The 17,898-nt window shown below is 43.7% G+C and overlaps 1 protein-coding gene, 2 non-coding genes and 1 pseudogene across 3 annotated transcripts; all 4 read right to left on the reverse strand.

The window, feature by feature from the left end:
- Nucleotides 1-1,660: 1,660 nt before the first annotated feature.
- Nucleotides 1,661-1,733, reverse strand: TRNAH-AUG (transfer RNA histidin (anticodon AUG)). The gene has a single exon. It is a non-coding gene; the product is annotated as a tRNA-His (tRNA).
- A 613-nt stretch (nt 1,734-2,346) lies between these two features.
- On the reverse strand, nt 2,347-5,296 carry LOC123176717 (uncharacterized; annotated as a pseudogene).
- Nucleotides 5,297-9,025: 3,729 nt separating this feature from the next.
- TRNAR-ACG (transfer RNA arginine (anticodon ACG)) lies at nt 9,026-9,098 on the reverse strand. Its single transcript has one exon. It is a non-coding gene; the product is annotated as a tRNA-Arg (tRNA).
- A 1,968-nt stretch (nt 9,099-11,066) lies between these two features.
- On the reverse strand, nt 11,067-12,182 carry LOC123161008 (F-box protein At5g49610-like). The gene is made up of 2 exons (XM_044578862.1): nt 11,588-12,182; nt 11,067-11,410 (listed from the first exon to the last, which is right to left on the reverse strand). Exons 1-2 carry the CDS (start codon nt 12,180-12,182, stop codon nt 11,067-11,069), a joined length of 939 nt encoding a protein of 312 aa, XP_044434797.1.
- Nucleotides 12,183-17,898: the final 5,716 nt, after the last annotated feature.

Here is a 17,898-nt window from a genome sequence, read left to right on the forward strand (position 1 = left end):
TTTTTGTTTGTGCTCCTCATGGGAATCAACGTCTTCTCTTGCTTTTTTATCTTACATGTTAAACTGAGAATATACTTGGCAGTTTTAAAGGAACTGCCTTCAATACTTTGTCTCACACCACACAAAGAAAAAAAATGCACCAGCTTTACCAATAGAGGAGAACCATTCCTCGTTGAATCCGAGTGGGTTCTCAGAATTCTACTGATTAGCGGCTGCCACATCTGGGGGAGATAGACGGATGACTTGGCTAGGGTTTGGAGCCATTGCTTGGGCTCTCTGGACCACGAGAAATAAAGCCTTAATAGAGGGACAATTCATCAAGCACCCTGCTGATCTTTTGTACAAAATGGTGTCTTTTATGCAGCTCTGGAAGCTTCTGGCAAGACCAAAGGACAGAGGGCACGTTCAGGAGCTCGTAGCAAAGGTGCGGGCAAGGTGCACTGAGCTGCGCCGAACATCTTGAGAGATATCCCCGGCTGATCTTCGCCGTCGCTCGCTACCTCGACAGCCCTTGATCTTCGTGTAGTTAGACCGCCAGCTTTGCGCCGCTGTGTCCCAGCCTACGGGCTTGTATCCCTTCTTTATTTGCTTTCTTCGTCTCATGGGTGGTTAGACTTTTGGATTTGTAAGGGCCTCAGTGTAAGGCCGGGCAAGCGCCTCTTTTCTAATAGAAGAGACCCATTTCAAAAACAAAAAAAACATAGTCTTGAAGCATAAAATTCCATCAGATTTATCACTACATCTTATACAATTTCTGGAATACTCTTTTTTCCATAGTCTGCCATCGTTGTGTCATGGGCACTCTGGAGAACAAAAAACAAGGTGATGTAGAATTAAAATGGTTTGTCATGAGATCTTGAAGCATATCAAGCAATATATCAGGAAGCTGCACTACAGATCTCAAAATTAGTCTAAACGAAGCCTTCAAAGTGTAAATCCGGCTGTAGCACTATTAATCGGTAAAAGTCCATTGCGGTGGGCTGCCCTTTCCTTTTTTTTTTCTGAATCAAGGAGCTTTTTTTAAGGCGATAAGCTTAATTTGACAAGGAGCAGGAGATTATTTTGCGACACTTTGTTCAAGCGGGGGTACCGAGAAAGAACGAAACGAAGTGAGAGGACGGGGCCAGGGAAAAGAGTCGAGTCGATAGACCGGGAGAAGCAAAACAAAATCTGGATTTGGCCGAAAAAGATGCAACGTTATGATACCATGACTGATCATCATAGAGAAAGAAGAATTTTGATAAATCACTTCGGGTGAGCGAGGCCTTCAAGCGGCCATCAGTTCACCAACTTCTTTGACCATTCAGTACTGGACATACATCAGCCCCTTACATGGTCTTACGACTTTGCGGAGACTGTGTTTTTTGATAAACACTCGTCCATGCCTAGTCACAACTCGGGATAAAATTGACCCACACACACCTACGCCTAACATCGATAGCCTGCTTTGCACATACAAGAGCTAACACATTCACTTCCCTCCTAACTAAAATTAAGTTCAAACTCTATTTCCTAAAGGATCGTCGGTCTCAAGTCATTCATAGTTTCTTGAGATCCAAAGCTTTGTTACCGCTCTTAGAAATGATGGTTTACACCGGCTTTGTCTAGATTTTTTGAATTTTTGAAAAGAAAAAGGAGAGAACGAAGAAATAGAAAGGAACGACTCCGCTGGGGATTGAACCCAGAATCTCTGGTTTCATAGACCAGCGTCTTATCAATTGGGCCATGGAGTCCAGGTGATAGGACTCTACTATTATCAATAAGAAACCAAAGAAAAAGAAAAAGGCAAGAGTGCTCAACACTACATGCAAGTGTGATAGTAAATTACCCATGGAACTGTACATATATTTAGTATAAACATCTGTGTAAGTGTGGAAGCAACAGTCATTTCTTTAATGTAAATAAAATATGCTCATATATTTTGGGCACAAGAATTAATAGTGTGAGTGAATTCCCCACATTGCTTATCTCTTTTGTTCAAAAGGTCACTAAAAGCACCTTATTGCAAGCACAGGGGAAACCAAAAAAGAAACAAAGGCATTCCTTGCACTTTTAACATTTTTTTCACATTGGACACAAGAATGAGAGTGTCAGTGAATCCTCCACATTGCTCATCTCTTTTCCCCACGGATTATCTTAATTTCCTTCACAAAGCAAAGCATGCAAGCACAAGAGAAGTTGATTTTTTTTTTACAATCTCCAGTCCCTAACATTCTGGTAAGAACATTCAAAAGGTGTGCTTAACCATATATAAGAACAACAACTTGCATAAGTTAGAATGGCCCTTAGCCATTTAAACTCATTTGCGACACAATTGAGGTTATTCTGTTTTTACACCATGTTACCAACCTAATCCATTGTATTGTAAAACAGACACAAATACGCACAACATTAACGAGTTTCTTGTCAGCTAGAACCTGAATAATTAACAAGTTTCTTGTGTATGCTCAAAAGAGGAGAGAACTGGAAGCTTTGAGTAGCATGCCGCATAATAAAGGTAGTCAGTACGACAACCATCTTCGATCTCGCTAAGTTTTCCAGTGATTATGTCATATGACAAAAGCTTCATTTGAACCTTGTCAACAAGGAAGAGAACCTTTCTTTCCGAATCAAGAGCGACAATCTGATAATCAAGCCAACGGTACTAGCCCTCGTCATCAATGTGAAGGAAGTCGTCCCTTCCAAATGCATTGCCCATACTAAGACGATACTTCAAAGACCATTTGTAGGAATGACAAGTATCAAGACTGAAAACTGCAATTGTATGACCGCTCTCCTCTGGAAGTGCACACTGCAAGAACCCTAATGATTGACCAAAGCAAGCAGACACGAGATCTGAATGGCCTTGCGGCAACTTGAAAGTAAAATGACGTGGTGGTATGCCAGAACCGATTACCTCCAACCCCAGAATGTCACCCCCATCTGTGTGCACGTACAAAACTCCTCCTATAAAGTGGTGTGGATTACAAATCTGTATAAAAGGACTCCATGCAGCATCCACAATCCAGGTGGATAGGTCAGACGAGAACACCTCAAGTTTGTTGATACCGATTGTCCAATAACCATCAAACTTCTCGTGAAAGTTAAAGACATAGAACTGTGCTGACCATGATGGGTCGAAGGCCAAAAAAGTGTCACCCACGAACTCAGTTGGGTCAGGTTGAGTATCAGGAACAGGAAGTGACCTCCACTCTCGTGTTGCAGGGTTACACATGATAAAGCGGCAAGCTTCTGCAGAAGCATAACTGATCTTGTACTTACAAAGAACTAGGCCATTGCAACAGTCCACAAATTCTAAATGCTCATGATGCGGCAAGAATGTAAGAGCCCCATTAATTTCTTCATCATTTGGGGACATGCTAGCAAGTTTGGCAACAGACCCATCATTGCCTTCGTGAAAAAGACCAGTGGGAATTTTCGGCAGTTACCGTTGGTAGTGTGGATCAGAGGCGAAGGCAAGCCAGGCCTTGCAGACACATTTAAAGCGGAAAGACTTGAACGGTACGCGAGAGAGGATTTCCACCACTAGATCATCAGTCAGATTAGCAGCAGCAATCACCTTCTTAGAATCCATTTTTATGGCAGAATACTGAAAGGGAAAGTTGGCAATGTCAAAATACAAAAAAAATGACCACAGTAAATTGAACAATAAGTTACTATGGAATTCAATTAATTGAAAATCTGTTTATTTGGAACAAAGCAGATCTAGAACTGAGTTGTGCAATTGTGCTGAAGAAAGTGAACGTATCTCCATGATGGTTTAATTGTGCATGTGGAAAATAATTGTATCTCACATATATCATTCAAGTAGAAGGCAGGCCTGGCGCAGTGGTGAAGTCCTCCCCACTTGTGCCAAGATGTCCTAGGTTCGAACCAGCTTCTCTGCATTGCACTTCGCAGGGGTATGACTAGGTTCCTATAATCCCTCCCCAGACCCCACCTTGTGTGGAAGCTTCTATGCACTGGGTTTGTCTTTTATTTATTTATTATCACTCAAGTATTATATGTAACACAGTATTATAGATCCACCCAACGCACATCGAGTGCCCACCCAGTCACCCACTCAGGAGCTGTTTGGTTCAACAAAAAGTGACACATAAGTAATGAAGTAATAACCGTAATGAGATCACAATAGCACTACAGCAGTTCACGCTCAAAAAAAGATCATTTTCCCTATTAACTGGACCATTTTCCCTCTTCTATGCAAAGGCAGAGCACCTGCCGTTCACGCTCAAAAAAAGATCACAATAGCACTACAGCAGTCCATGCAGTTATGGACGATTACTGAATTTGTTTGGTTGACGAACATAACTGGACTACAGAGTTCATAATGGAAAATATGAAGAAGAAAAAGAAACCTTTATTGTTCTCGCTATGGACAAACATCCTTACGCCCATGACACGGTGTACTTTTTTTTGCGGGTTACACGGTGTACATGTTTGGAAGGAGAAAGTGCAATGGAGATCACTGTCAGTCCCAATTGTGAAACATGAGGCATCCTGAAGTACGGCAGACCTTCTTCCCAGGTCCTCAGGAGATACCTCCATGGATAATGCATCTGAGAGAGATATGCAGCTGGGAGGAAGATTGGGAGATGGGTCAGGGATCAGCCGGCAGGCTGCAGGATTGAGGGCTGGACTCCAGTACTGAAACTGGAATTGATTATGCGATTAGAGCTCACCACAGCCAAAGAGGAATTAAGGGGATTTGTTTCCACATACTAGGGTTACTTACACCTCAAATTCTTTGAGCCAAACACGTTCATGGTGATAATACTTTTAGAATCACGAACTTATCTGCATGTAGGTGCACGCTAGGTACAGAAATCTTGTATTCATAATCATATCTGCATGCAAGGGCATGCTAGATAGATAAAACTTGCCAAGCTCCCCACTATCTTCCTTCGATGTACAGGCTTGCTATACGAACTAGGAAAATCATGGGCTAAATAACGATGTCGGTTGGCCAATTAGTTAGGGTATATGAAAGATTGCAAGGGGAGCTACGGAGTATCTTGCTCTGAAGTGGATCTGCTATCTAGGGCTTAGATGGGTACAAAACCAGGGAACGGCCAGCAAGCACGCAACACGGTGGGGAGTGAGGAGAGCTGGACACGTACCTGTAGAGGAGGTTGAGTTGGCGCGGCCAAGACGACGGTCGGCGCCGGCGGAACTGCTCCGGGCCGGAGAGGAACACCAGCGTGGTGCGCTATGGGATCTGACCGGCTTCACGCCCTAACTTAATGCCATCCGATGAGCTTTATTGATTACATTGAACAAATTACATCTTCGCCCATTGGAAGAAAAAAAAAACAAAGCGTTCCTAGCTAGCTCATCAGGCCGTATTGGCCTCCCCCTACTAAAATTTTATACGAATTTATTGGATGGCTTTCTTGAGTAAACACCATTTCTCATCGTGTCCACTGTTAAATTCGTGTATATGTTCTCGCAAAAAAAATACATGTATATGTTGTGCAGATGAGGATGCAGAGAGTCCTGGTAGTTAGCTCGACTTGCGTATCAAGTTGTAAAGCCATGAGATTCAGTTTGTTGTAATCTGGTTGTTAGCTCCTGATTGTCGACGCAACAACCTCCTTGTTATGCATATATATACAGAGGAGCCGGCACCTATTGGATGCACGGAGCAAAACACTCTTTTCAGTTTTTACATCGCATACAATTTCTAGTTGACCCCAAGGCCGACGGCAGATCCCGGTGGCATTGGCGTTACGGAGGTTCGGCGACGGGCGCGTGTGGACGGATACATGCAGGATGGTGGAGTTGTCTGTCACCGTGATGCCAGGCAAGGTCGATGTGCCAGTTCCTGCCCTGAAGATGGACCGGTCCTGAAGATGGACCGGTGGATGATGGCGGCGGCAGCCTCTGATAGTGCGTCGGACCGGTATGGAACCCAGTCCCCGGTGTGTGGCTGGGCTGGGGCATCTGGCTATAGATGTTAGGGTTTGGTGCGATGTTCATTTGGTATTAGGTCCGGATATTTGCCACACCTTCATCAAGGGGATAGGAGTAGCAACAGGTGTTACCTGGATGGTGGCTTCAGGTTGACTCATGTATTACTTTATACGTTTTTTATGAATAATTTATAAAATGACTGCATGCATTATTTAGATACAGAGACCGGGCTTTATCCTTCTTTAAAAAAAGTAAATACACCTAACATTAGGATGCCTTTTCCTCGACCCATTAGGCTGGTGTGAAAGATTGCAAGCATGTGCGGCATGGGGTGTTGCAACAATCAATGTTTCTTCAGAAGTTACTAGATCTCGTTTCTAGTGGTGATTGTCTATTGTGGTATTCAAATCCTAGTATGTTAAAGACGTTTGAAGGTGTCCTTTTTTCTTATTGCCGGTCCATTGTAATTTTTAATAGTAATTATCAAATACAAGTTGTTCTTTGCATGTCTTTTCCATTTTTACGGTTATCTTCGTTGTCTATAATGTGTATTCATAATAATTCAAACATAAGTTTTTCCAGTGTTACTAAAGCAAATCAGACAAGCTTCATGGAGACTGGCCGGAAAATATTTCATGATGGAGACAGTAAGTTGCCAACGGGCAGTGTGTTGCACCTCTTCCAGGAAATCCTTGGTCTCTCTGCTGGAGTTAGAGCATATATAACCGGACTTGGCAAATCTGGCCCTTCAAATATCCACCGAGCGTGTCCGCGGGCACTGACCGGGCACCCCTTATATTTACCATTCTGCATCCGCGTATCTTATATCCGGCGTCTTATATCTATACTACTCATGCACACGTTGATCTATCCTACGTGATCAGACGACGAACAACAAAATTGAGCTATAAAGGAACACAAGATCATAGTTCGTCCACGGACAAGTTCATAAACTTCTACAACTAAAACGATATAAACATTGAGGAGGAGGGGGCCGGAATCACCAGTTCCTCGCCAGGCCATTGCCCTTCCGGTCGCCGGCGCAGCTGTAGGCGTCCGCAGCTGGTGGAGGGTCTTGGTCGTCAGACGACGAGGTGCAGCTGTCGCCGCCGTCAGAGTCGGAGTCAGAGAGGACGATGAGCCCCTTCATCCGACGGGACTTCCTGTCCTTCTCCCACTTCAGCCTTGCCACCTGAGCCTACTCCGCCGCTGCCTCCTTCGCCTCGCGCTCCGACTGCTCAAAAGCTAGCCGGAGCGCATTGGTGTTCTTCCGCCGGAGGCAGCGTCCGTCTCCGCCGTCGTGATTGAGCGGCGGTACACCCAGGCGAGGAGACGCGCGCCCTCGTCGGCGTCCGACTCTGTCCCGCGGCGGCGGCGCGCGGACTGCTCTGCCGCCTCCCTCTCTCGTGCACGCTGCCTCCCGCGGCGCGCGCCTCCGACTCCGGAGTGCGCGTGCAGGCCGGAGGCGCGGGCAGAAGCACCCAGCACTGGCTGCATGCTGGAGTGGCTGGCGGGGGAATGAGACGACGCGGGGCCGGCACAGACTGTGCCGATCGGAGGTCGCTGCACGCGGACCGGGAGGGTCCAGCTCCGGCATCCGTGTTGCACCGACACGGAAGGTGCGGCGACGCTCCAGATCCTGAGCTGCCGTCGGTCTCCACCTTGGACCACTCCAACGCAATGCGGAGGGCCATCTCTTCCTCGTAGTCAAGCTCCGAGCCAAAGTCGCTGCCGGAGCTGCTCATGGTAGTGGATGGGCTCGGAACCGGAGAGGGAGAGGAGTGGACGGACGGAGTGAGAGAGGGAGAGAGTAAGCTGGGGTTTGAGCTTGCCGCTCGGATTGGGGTTTTTTATGGGGACCATGGTGGGCCGGACCTGTCAGGCGGACACGCCCAGGCGTGCCCGGGTCGCCCCATATCCGCCCTATATTTGGGCTGGATATGAGGGGTGCCAGTCAGCCCGGGTGTTTGAGGCCCGTTTGAGAGGTCCGGCTGGGTCGAATTTTTGTGACCGTTCACTAACCGGATGGCCTGCCCGGGCATTTGGGACGAGTATGAGAAACCTGGCTGTAGATGCTCTTAGAACTTTGCATTTAGTACGAGAGTGTTATTGGCCAGAATGCAGAATGCACAGACAGACAAGAGATATACTCACAACAGCAGGCAAGATGAGTAGAGAGTAGCACAGCCTGCTAGCCAACAAATGGAAGTCATCATGACACTGCATCAGTAAAAAAGAGAGCGTAATTCACTTTGTATAGGTATTTGAATTCACAGTTTGCAGCAGTAAGCAGATCAAGCACTAGCATATTGATCTTGGTTGAACACAATGACTTGTGCATTACCAATCATAAGTTTCTTCTGCTCTGCTTTGGGGCCCTCTTTAAAGATTAATTTCTTAAAGAGCAATGTTATTTTGACTGGCGCCTCGGACGAGGAAGCATGTAGAGTGGCTAATTTGCTTAACTTTCATTGTCCTCCTAGCTTAATTTTCTTGGTGCTGCTTCGGAGAATGGTTGGGCGTGTCTTGGGCACCGTCTACTTTCGAAGATCTTTGGCCCTTGGCTTGCTCCCTGGTGGGACAACTCAAACCGCTATTTTAGTTTGGCTTTTCAGCTATGTGCTAGATCCCGTGGACCACCAGAACCAAATTTATAATTAAGCATTACTTCCCTAACAAGGCTCTTGACTGTATTTTTAAACTGTCCATTCTTTTGTTGGAGTGAAAATCATTGACTAAGAAGGGCGACAATGATGCAGTGGAGCTTCTGATCTCTCGCGTAAGGGCTTCGGCGAATTATATTCTGAATGCAGATCAAGCTCAGCATCCTTGGATGGGCTCTAGCGTTCCTCTCCTTAGTCTTTTGTTGTTGTGGTTTTTAGGTTGCCTACGTGCCGCGAACTTATGCTGCCTATTGTGGCTGTCTGTACAGTTTATGTTTACTTCGCCTGGTTGTCTGTTTTTTTACATGGATATTAACTTATTTGTGACACATTTATCTGCGCTATTTTACCAGCATGATCCTTTGTTTTGGAAAACAAACACAACATCAGCAGCCTTGCAACTCCCTGCCAAAAAAGAAACCCTTAAGAAAGGGTATTACAAAATGTGCCGACTCCGCTGGGGATCGAACCCAGAATCTCTGGTTTCGTAGACCAGCGCCTTATCCATTGGGCCACGGAGTCATTGCATTGTTAATTACGTCACGCTAATAACAGCACAGTAATTATTTACTAGTTCTGTCGACTACAAGCCGGGAGCAAGAAAGAAAAGGTGATAGTGCTCCAACACGTGCAGTTATTCAAGGAAATGGCTCGTTCATCTAAAAAAAAAGGAAATGGCTCGTAAATTCGCCTTGGTTTCATCGGAATTCGTTTATTTAATTTGTTCTAATAGCTATGCAGAGGTCTTTCCTTATGACTCCAGTGCTTAATACGAAAAGTGGTTCTTGTGTGAAAAGTCCCAACTGACTATCTCCTTATTTTCTGATTGTTCTTCCGATAGGAATATTTCCTTGAACGGCTAACCTAGTCCAAGCATAACAATAGTGCATTTCCCCTTGATGGTACGATTTGAATTTGAATTTGGAATTAACATGTTTATAGAACGTCACTTTTCCAATATAATGGATCTTTTGAAGATTCTTTGAGAACTTATAAAGAAGTTTTTTACAGGGTTTGCGTCGATCTCTACTATAACTTGGTTTCCACTGGTTGAAGAGTTTTTTCTTTGTAGGGAGCCCTCCGTGTCCCTCTCCCGAGGGCAACTCGTGCAAGGACCCATACCCTAGCCACCACCTCTCTGTCCCCTCGCCGTTGCCACTTGCTAGAGGACTGGTGTTTCCCGCTGAAAGTAATGGTTTGCGCCTGCAGAATACAGTGGGTTTGTTCTTTATGAACTTCATCAGATGTGAGGTTCTCGGTAATTATAATAAGAAAAAAAATGTAATGTTGGGTATCGTTGTCTTTGTTGTGTCGTGCGCACTCTGGAAAAAGGACAATAAGGTTGTTAGGGCTATCGAATAAGAATGTTTTTTCATGGGATCTCGAAGCATTTTAACTGTTAAGCAGTGGATCAGGAAGCTACACCATATCTCATAATCAGCACAAATGGAGAACTGTAATGGTTCCTGGAGGAAACACCGAGATCATCATGGGTGACTATGTTATACAGTTTAGAAATGAGGTTTACTAATGCTGTCCAGCTTTAATGTGACAGAGAAGTTGTGTTGACTATTGCTGCAATTTAGTGGTCACCTGCCGTTTCAGTTAAAAGCCATTACATTTAAAACTTATGAACAAAGGAATCACATATACAGATATACTCTTAGGACCTCTTTGATTGAAAGGATATTTTGGAGGATTAGATTTCGTAGGAAATTTTCTAAGAAATCATTTGTACATTACATAGGAAATCTGCACCCACTCGAACCTATTTGAAGAAGAATGGTATTCTAATCATGTGTTTTTGCCCTAAAGTTCAAGGTGGGTGCAAGATGGTGTGACTTTTCGCAGGCCAGCACCTTATCCATTGGGCCACTGAATCATTGTTGATAACTGCACAAATCTAAATAAGTAGTTATGTCGACGAGAAGCAGGCAACGAAAAGAAAAAGGCAAGAGTGTTCCAACACATAAGGTTATTAACGGAAATAATTGCCCATGAAGTTGGACATATATGTAGGAAACAACTTCATGTAATGTAAGTGTGGAAGCAAAAAGAATTAAGAGTGCAAGTGAATTCTCCACATAGCACATCTATTTGCTTACCTTCTTTTCCTCCACAAAGCAAGGCATGCAAGCACAAGATATGTCGAATGAACAAAGACGACATTCCTGACGCGGTAACATCCTGGTAAGAACATGCATGACGACGTGTGCTTAGCCAAGCAGCTTGCCTGGTTACTGGTTAGACAGTTAATCTCATTTGCAACGCCAATTTTCTCTATAATTGTGTCTCCGCGCCAATTACCAACATACACAAACATCCACAACATTAACAGGGTTGTAAACTTGAACCCTGACAAAGTAACAAGTTTCTGGTCTATGTCTTAGAAAGGAGAGAAATACACATGCAGCTCCGCATGGACGGGGATAAAATATAAAAGTTGCACACAAGAGACGCTGTTACTACTCACCGCATCACGTACATGGCTCAGCCTGGAAGTTTTGAGTAGCATGCCACATAATAACGGTAGTCAGTAGTAGTACGGCAATCATCCTGGATCTTTCTAAGTTTCCCAGTGTTGATGTTGTATGACAAAAGCTTCATTTGTTCCTTGTCAACAAGGATGATGACCCCTCTTTCCAAATCAAGAGCGGCAATCCGATAACCAAGCCGACGCGGCCATTCATCATTGTGAAAGAAGACATCCCTTCCAAGTGCATCTCTCAGACTAACACGACGCTTCAAAGACCACTCATAAGAATGGTGAGCATCAAGACTGAAAACTTCAGCTGTATCACTGCTCTCCCCTGGAAATGCACACTGCAATAACCCTGATGATTGACCAAAGCAACCACACATGAGACTCCAATGGACATCCGGCAACTCGATGATAAAATGACGGGGCGGTATGCCAGAACCCATTGCCTCCAACACTAAAATGTCACCCCCTGCTGTGTGCACACATAGTACTCCTCCTATAAAGTGGTGTGGTTCAAAAATCTGTATACGCGAACTCCATGCAGCATCCACAATCCAAGTGGATAGGTCAGACGAGAACACCTCAAGTTTGTTGATGCCAATTGGCATTTCGTCAAACTTCTCCTGAAAGTTGAAGACATAGAACTGTGCTGACCATGATGGATCGAAGGCCAAAAAAGCTTTATATGTGTAATCCATTGTGTAAGGGTCAGGGTGAGTATCAGGAAGCGTCCTCCACTCTCGTGTTGCAGGGTTGCACACGATGAAGCGGCAAATATTTGGAGGAATACAGTTGCTCTTATACTTACAAAGAACTAGGCCATTGCAGCAATCCACAAATTTTAAATGTTCACGGTGCGGCAAGAACGTAAGACCTCCATCAATTTCCTCATCATTTCGTGACAGACTAACAAGCTGGGCAACAGACCCACCTTTGCATCCATGAAAAAGACCGGTGGGAATTTTTGGCAGTTTATGGCGGTAGTGTGGGTCCGAGGAGAAGGCAAGCCAGGCCTTGCAAACACATTTGAAGCGGCAAAAGGACTTGAAAGGCACCCGAGAAAGGATTTTCACCACTAGGTCATCGGTTAGACTAGCATCAGTAAGCACCTTCTTAGAGTCCATCTTCTATGGCAGATTCCTTAAACACAAAATTGGCAATGTCAAATAAAAATAAACCATTATTTGAATATGGTAACAGATAAGTAATAACTGAATTCAATTAATTAAAAATCTCTTTGGAATAACACAGCTGCTAGGAAAACCAAGCTTCCGTTTAACTAAAGAAAGAAACGGGTCAAATAATGGTTTTTCTTTGGAATCATGAGATCTAAGCAATCAGCGGCAGAGCCTGAACCCAACAATTTTTCAGTGGCGCTACATGCATACAAGTATTTCTTTGGTATGAATCCAGCAGAAAGTCATGGCTGAACCCATCAAATCAGGATCCGGCGAACAGAAAAAAAAAAGGATCCCACGTACTAGCCAATCAAAAGCCCACAACAAGGTTAGTGCCTAGGTTTGTTTGTGTGTCAATTCTCTACGATTACTCGTCAGCCGCCTCTCGCTTCGCTGAACCGCTTCATAAAAAAACTCAACAATCTCGTCTCTCATGTTCGGCGTTCTGCCATCGATTGGTTGTCGGACGCAGCGACAAGCCAACCACTTATCCAAATTCAAGGTAATGAATCACAATCTCCGCATCTCCTCTCGTTTGTGCAGGTCCTATCTAATCTAGTAAGACACTATAGTATTGATTTTTGTCCGAATTTTCTTAGAGTCCATCTTTTATGGTAGATTCCTTAAAAGCAAAATTGGCAATGTCAAATAAAAAATAAACCATTATTTGAATATGGTAACAGATACGTTATAATTGAATTCAATAAATTGAAAATTTCTTTGAAACAATGCTGTTGCTAGCAAAACCAAGCTGCAGTTTAACTGAAGAAAGAAACGGGTCAAAACCATGAGATCTAAGCAATCTGCCTCCACGTGTATCTAGTTTAATTGCGCGTGTTGGAAAACAAGTATGATTGCCTATGTAGAATTCAAGTAATGTGTAATACATTACATATTAACCCAGGTCGCTGTATCCGAGAGCCACCAACTTAGTAGTTCTATTTTTATAGAACAACTAAAATAGGATGCAGATTCTATGTGCACCAAATCATCGAGTAATAATTGTTCAAATTACCTATCAGTTCCCATTAACATCCTATCAATATTCAATACAAAGTTCCCACTGCCTTAACTGCTGTTATGAGTTATGATCCATAAACGTTGGGCGAGCTAGTCAGAAACATCAGACGAAGTGCTCATAACAGTGAACCTTTTCCTGGAAAACGATATTGTTTTTTTCTCTCTCGCAGATCTCTCTAGATGCATACGCTAACTCCAAAGTCATGAGCAACTGAAATCTATTGGTTAGCGGCCATCATGCATCGGAAACCGAACCAAGCAAGTAAATCTAAATTTTGCTCCCTCAAAATTCTTTTTGCTCCCGTGTTAGATTTCTCCCCTAAAAACTTTCAATCTATTGATCTTCAAACATGGTAGTACAACGAACACTAGTAGAAATAATAAAAATTACATACATATCCTTAGACCACCTAGCGACGACTACAAGCACCGAAGCGAGCCCAAGTCGCGCCGCCGTCATCGCCCTCTCTCGCTGGAGCCAGGCAAACGTTGTTGTAGTAGACAGTTGGAAAGTCGTCGTGCTAAGACCCCATAGGACCAGCGCACCAGAACAACAACCGCCGCCGTTGAAGAGTAGCATAGATCATAAGGATCTAACCTGAAGACACACAAACATAGATGAACTACGACAAGATCCGAGCAAATCCACCAATGACAGATCCACCGGAGACACACCTCCACACACACCCACACCAACGATGCTAGACGCACCCATGTTAGATTGTGGACTAGCATGACCTCAATTGAGGTAGGCAGCGAGCAACCCTAGTGGATTCATCGGCAACAAACACATTGGGCAATGAATATGAGAGGCTAATTCCAATAATCAAGAAATCCAAGATACATCAAGTGGAATATTGATGCCTTATATTGTATGCTAATGATGGAAGGGGATCAACTGGTGCAATTATTAAGGTATGCGAAGAGAATATTCATGGCAGCGCCGTGTTCATTCCTGCCATATGTCTCAAGGGTGACGATGCACTAGTAGAAAAAGGGCCTATTGTCCCGGTTCGTGAGGGCCTTTTGTCCCGGTTTTTGAACCGAGACTAAAGGGTCGTTACTAATGCCCTAACCCTTTAGTCCCGGTTCTTACACGAACCGGGACAGATGGGCCTCCACGTGGCCGCTGCGCCCAGCCCAGGCTGGGGGGCCTTTGGTCCCAGTTGGTGACACCAACCGGGACCAATAGGCATCCACGCGTCAGCATCTGGCTGGAGCTGAGGTTTTTTTTGAAAGGGGCTGATTTAGGGGTTTTGGGGGTTAATTTAGGTTGTTATTAGGTAGCTATTAGAGAGAAGTGTCCTCTCTTATATCTCCGTGCTTGGTTTACCAACGCTACCTACTGCTATGCCTAAACATGGCTTAGATTGAAGTGAAGGCAACATGTGGTGCATGTCGAAAGTAATACTAATCCTAACTTGATCAAGTTTGGATTGTACTACTTTCGACATGCACCACATGCATGTTGCCTTCACTTCAATCCAATCCATGTTCATTTCACCCGCTGATATATAATAACTCTTCATGCGCGCATCATGCATCATCATATATAATAACAAGTCCTACTAATCATCATCATACAACTTCTACTCGTTATTAATAACCAGTCATACGATCATCATCCTCATAGTCATCGAACCAACCCTACTTAATTGTTCTTAGCACATGATCATCAGTATTAGGTAGGACCGAAATACCCTCTTTAAGGTAAAATAGCATAAAACAATATAGACCCTGACTCTCCATTATGGAGAATGGAGATCATCCTGTCTCCAATTCTTGCGCTTCGCTTCCTTTTGCTTCCAAGAACCTCCTTGCGACTGTCCATACATTTTTTTCATTCTTTGATTTGCATGTCTCCACTTCTTTTAGAAATCCGGTATGAACAGTTCAGATTCGTAGGATGACCTGGTTGTATGTTCAAAACATCAAGCCTACCATTCTGATACATCAAATGAGGCACACAATCCTCTGGGATTATCTATTGAAAAACATAGTAATAACTTCATAGTTAGCAATGATGTACTAGTTTTAGAAGTATGCAAAAGATGCACGGATGTCGTAATAATAGTAAGAAATCTTACCAGGGTATCTCCATAGTAGTTACCGTAGTTCAACACGTGCACTAGTGGCACGTATTGACCATAATGTGGAGGAGTTTTACAATAAATATTGTAATTCTCAAGATCAGTACAAAATCCGACCAGATGAGTTTTCTCCTTATAAGTTAACTCAGAGCCATATGTGTAGTAGGTTCTGTCTACCATGTTCCGCACATTGTTTGAACAATCAAAATAAGTTGTCAATGAAAATAAGCTGTCAACTATTTTGAAATGAACAATATAAATTAGCTAATAACTATGTTTGAGAAACTCACATAGCGGTAGAATTGGAGGCGTATCAACAAGGACCCAAATGTCCATATTGTCTTGCTCGATGTCAGGATCACCAAGATCCATGGTGACAAGCATACCCTCATCAAAACCATACATCTTGCAAAATGCTTCCCAATTTTTGCAACCAAAATGGGTTACGCTCTCAGAATTATACAGATTTACTTCAAAATCTATATCATGATGGGTCCTTAGGTGAATTTTCTTTGTTTCCATACTTTCATGGTCTTCAAAACCCATCCTCTCCAAGACGTAGCGTCTTGCATGGCATGGGATAAGCTAGCCGAATTGTAAAAGATGAAACGTACACGTTGAAATAGTTGAAGTCGTGCTTAATTACGAAAAAATAACACTTGTCGTCGTTGAGTACCATTTCAACATCGAAGGTCTCCTCCAGCTTAATACTGAAGCGCCGATCTTCGTCCAGGTGAGGCCTGTCGCACTGACCTCGGTCGTCGTGGCACCAGTCGCACTCCCCCGGGAGACTTTCGTCGTCCGAGTACGACATTTCCTATGTTCATAATTCAAATATTAAACGTCTACAATTAAATATATGTACTAAAAAACCTAAGTTAGATCATTATTATTCATCACGGGTTGACTATCAGTTTGTCGAGTCTTTTCTTGAAAACTCTCAGCTCACGTGGTGTATACATTCGACCGTTGGTGATGGTCGCTCCTCCATTTGTCCCCGAGTGCATTACACCAAAATGTCTAGCACACGGGACAAAGGAGAAGCGACCCCCACGACAACAGTCGGGATTCTTCATCCTCTCATATATATATGGTGGAACTCTCCCTCACTGATTCCTCTCTGACATTTGCGACTGTCGGTGATGGTATGGTAGCTCCTCCTTTCGTTCTCGAGTGCATTACACCAAATTGTCTAGCACACGGGAACGAAGGAGAAGCTACCCCCACGACAACAGTCGGGATTCTTCGTCCTCTCATATATGATGGAGACTCGACAGACTTACAGTCAACCCGAAATATCGTTTAATAATCTTTCTAAAAGAGGATTTGGCTAGTCTCACCTCGATGTCGGAGGGGGCGGTGACGGGGACGACGGTGGGGATGATGGAGGGGCCGGGGGCTCCTAGATTACTGTGAAAACAAAAACCCTATAAGCTATCAACTAATCATATGCATACGCCTTGCATAGTGCTCTCCAATTTTAGCATTCAAAGTAGGAGTAGTTTTCCACTTTGAGCATTCAATAAGCAAAATCAAATCACAAAATAAAGTAGTATTCAAATTAGGATGCATTCAATTATAAGCAAAACTACATCATCTCCATGCGTCCGTACATCGTTGAATATTATCACTAATACACCTCGAATACTATCATACATGCATATAGCATCCCTAGTACAGCTAGAACAGTAGCGCCCGACGGGTATCGGCGCGGGCAGTGGACACCCAAAGGGACGGAACCATCACAGGATCATAGCTCCAGTGAGATCCGTGAAGAACCTGCCAGGTATTGTCGAACCTGCCCTCCAACGCAACCATGTACCGACGGACGTGCTGGTCCTCCTCCCTGAAACGGTGACGTACCACCTCCGCGGTGTCCGGAAGCCTCGGCACCGTCACTGGCCCACGCGACCGCCACCAAACAAGGATCGGGTCAAGGACGGGCTGGCTCCTCACCAACCTACGCCCACCGGAAGGTAGCACCTCCCAAAACCAGCCCGGCGGAGCCCAGTCCCGGACATGGCCCCTCTGATCAAGCCGGCCTCCTCCGCCGAGTCGACGACGAGGATGCGGGATAGGCATCGTCGACGTCGATGCGGGATTAATTGCTTGAACTAAAAAAATAAACTAGTTCTATTAATTTTCTTGCTAAAATAAAGTAGTTCAACTAGTTCAACTACTAAGCACTTACTATAAATAAATAAAATAAAGTAGTTCTTACTAAAAATAAACTACTTCTATATATAGTAAAATAAAGTAGTTTTATTAAATCAACTTAGTTCAACTAATAATTAAGCACTTACTATAAATAAAATAAAGTAGTACTTACTAAAATAAACTACTTCTATAGTAAAATAAAGTAGTTTTATTAAATCAACTAGTTCAACATACTAAGCACTTACTAAAAATAAACTTGTTTAACTAGTTCTATTATATTTAACTAGTTCAACACAATTTTTTTTCTAAATATGCACATATATATACATAAATTGACAAAAAAACATCTAATTCAACTAATCTAAACTACATGGAAAAACATCTAATTCACCTAA

Source organism: Triticum aestivum, chromosome 1D, assembly GCF_018294505.1.
Source record: "Triticum aestivum cultivar Chinese Spring chromosome 1D, IWGSC CS RefSeq v2.1, whole genome shotgun sequence".
Lineage (NCBI taxonomy): Eukaryota > Viridiplantae > Streptophyta > Magnoliopsida > Poales > Poaceae > Triticum > Triticum aestivum.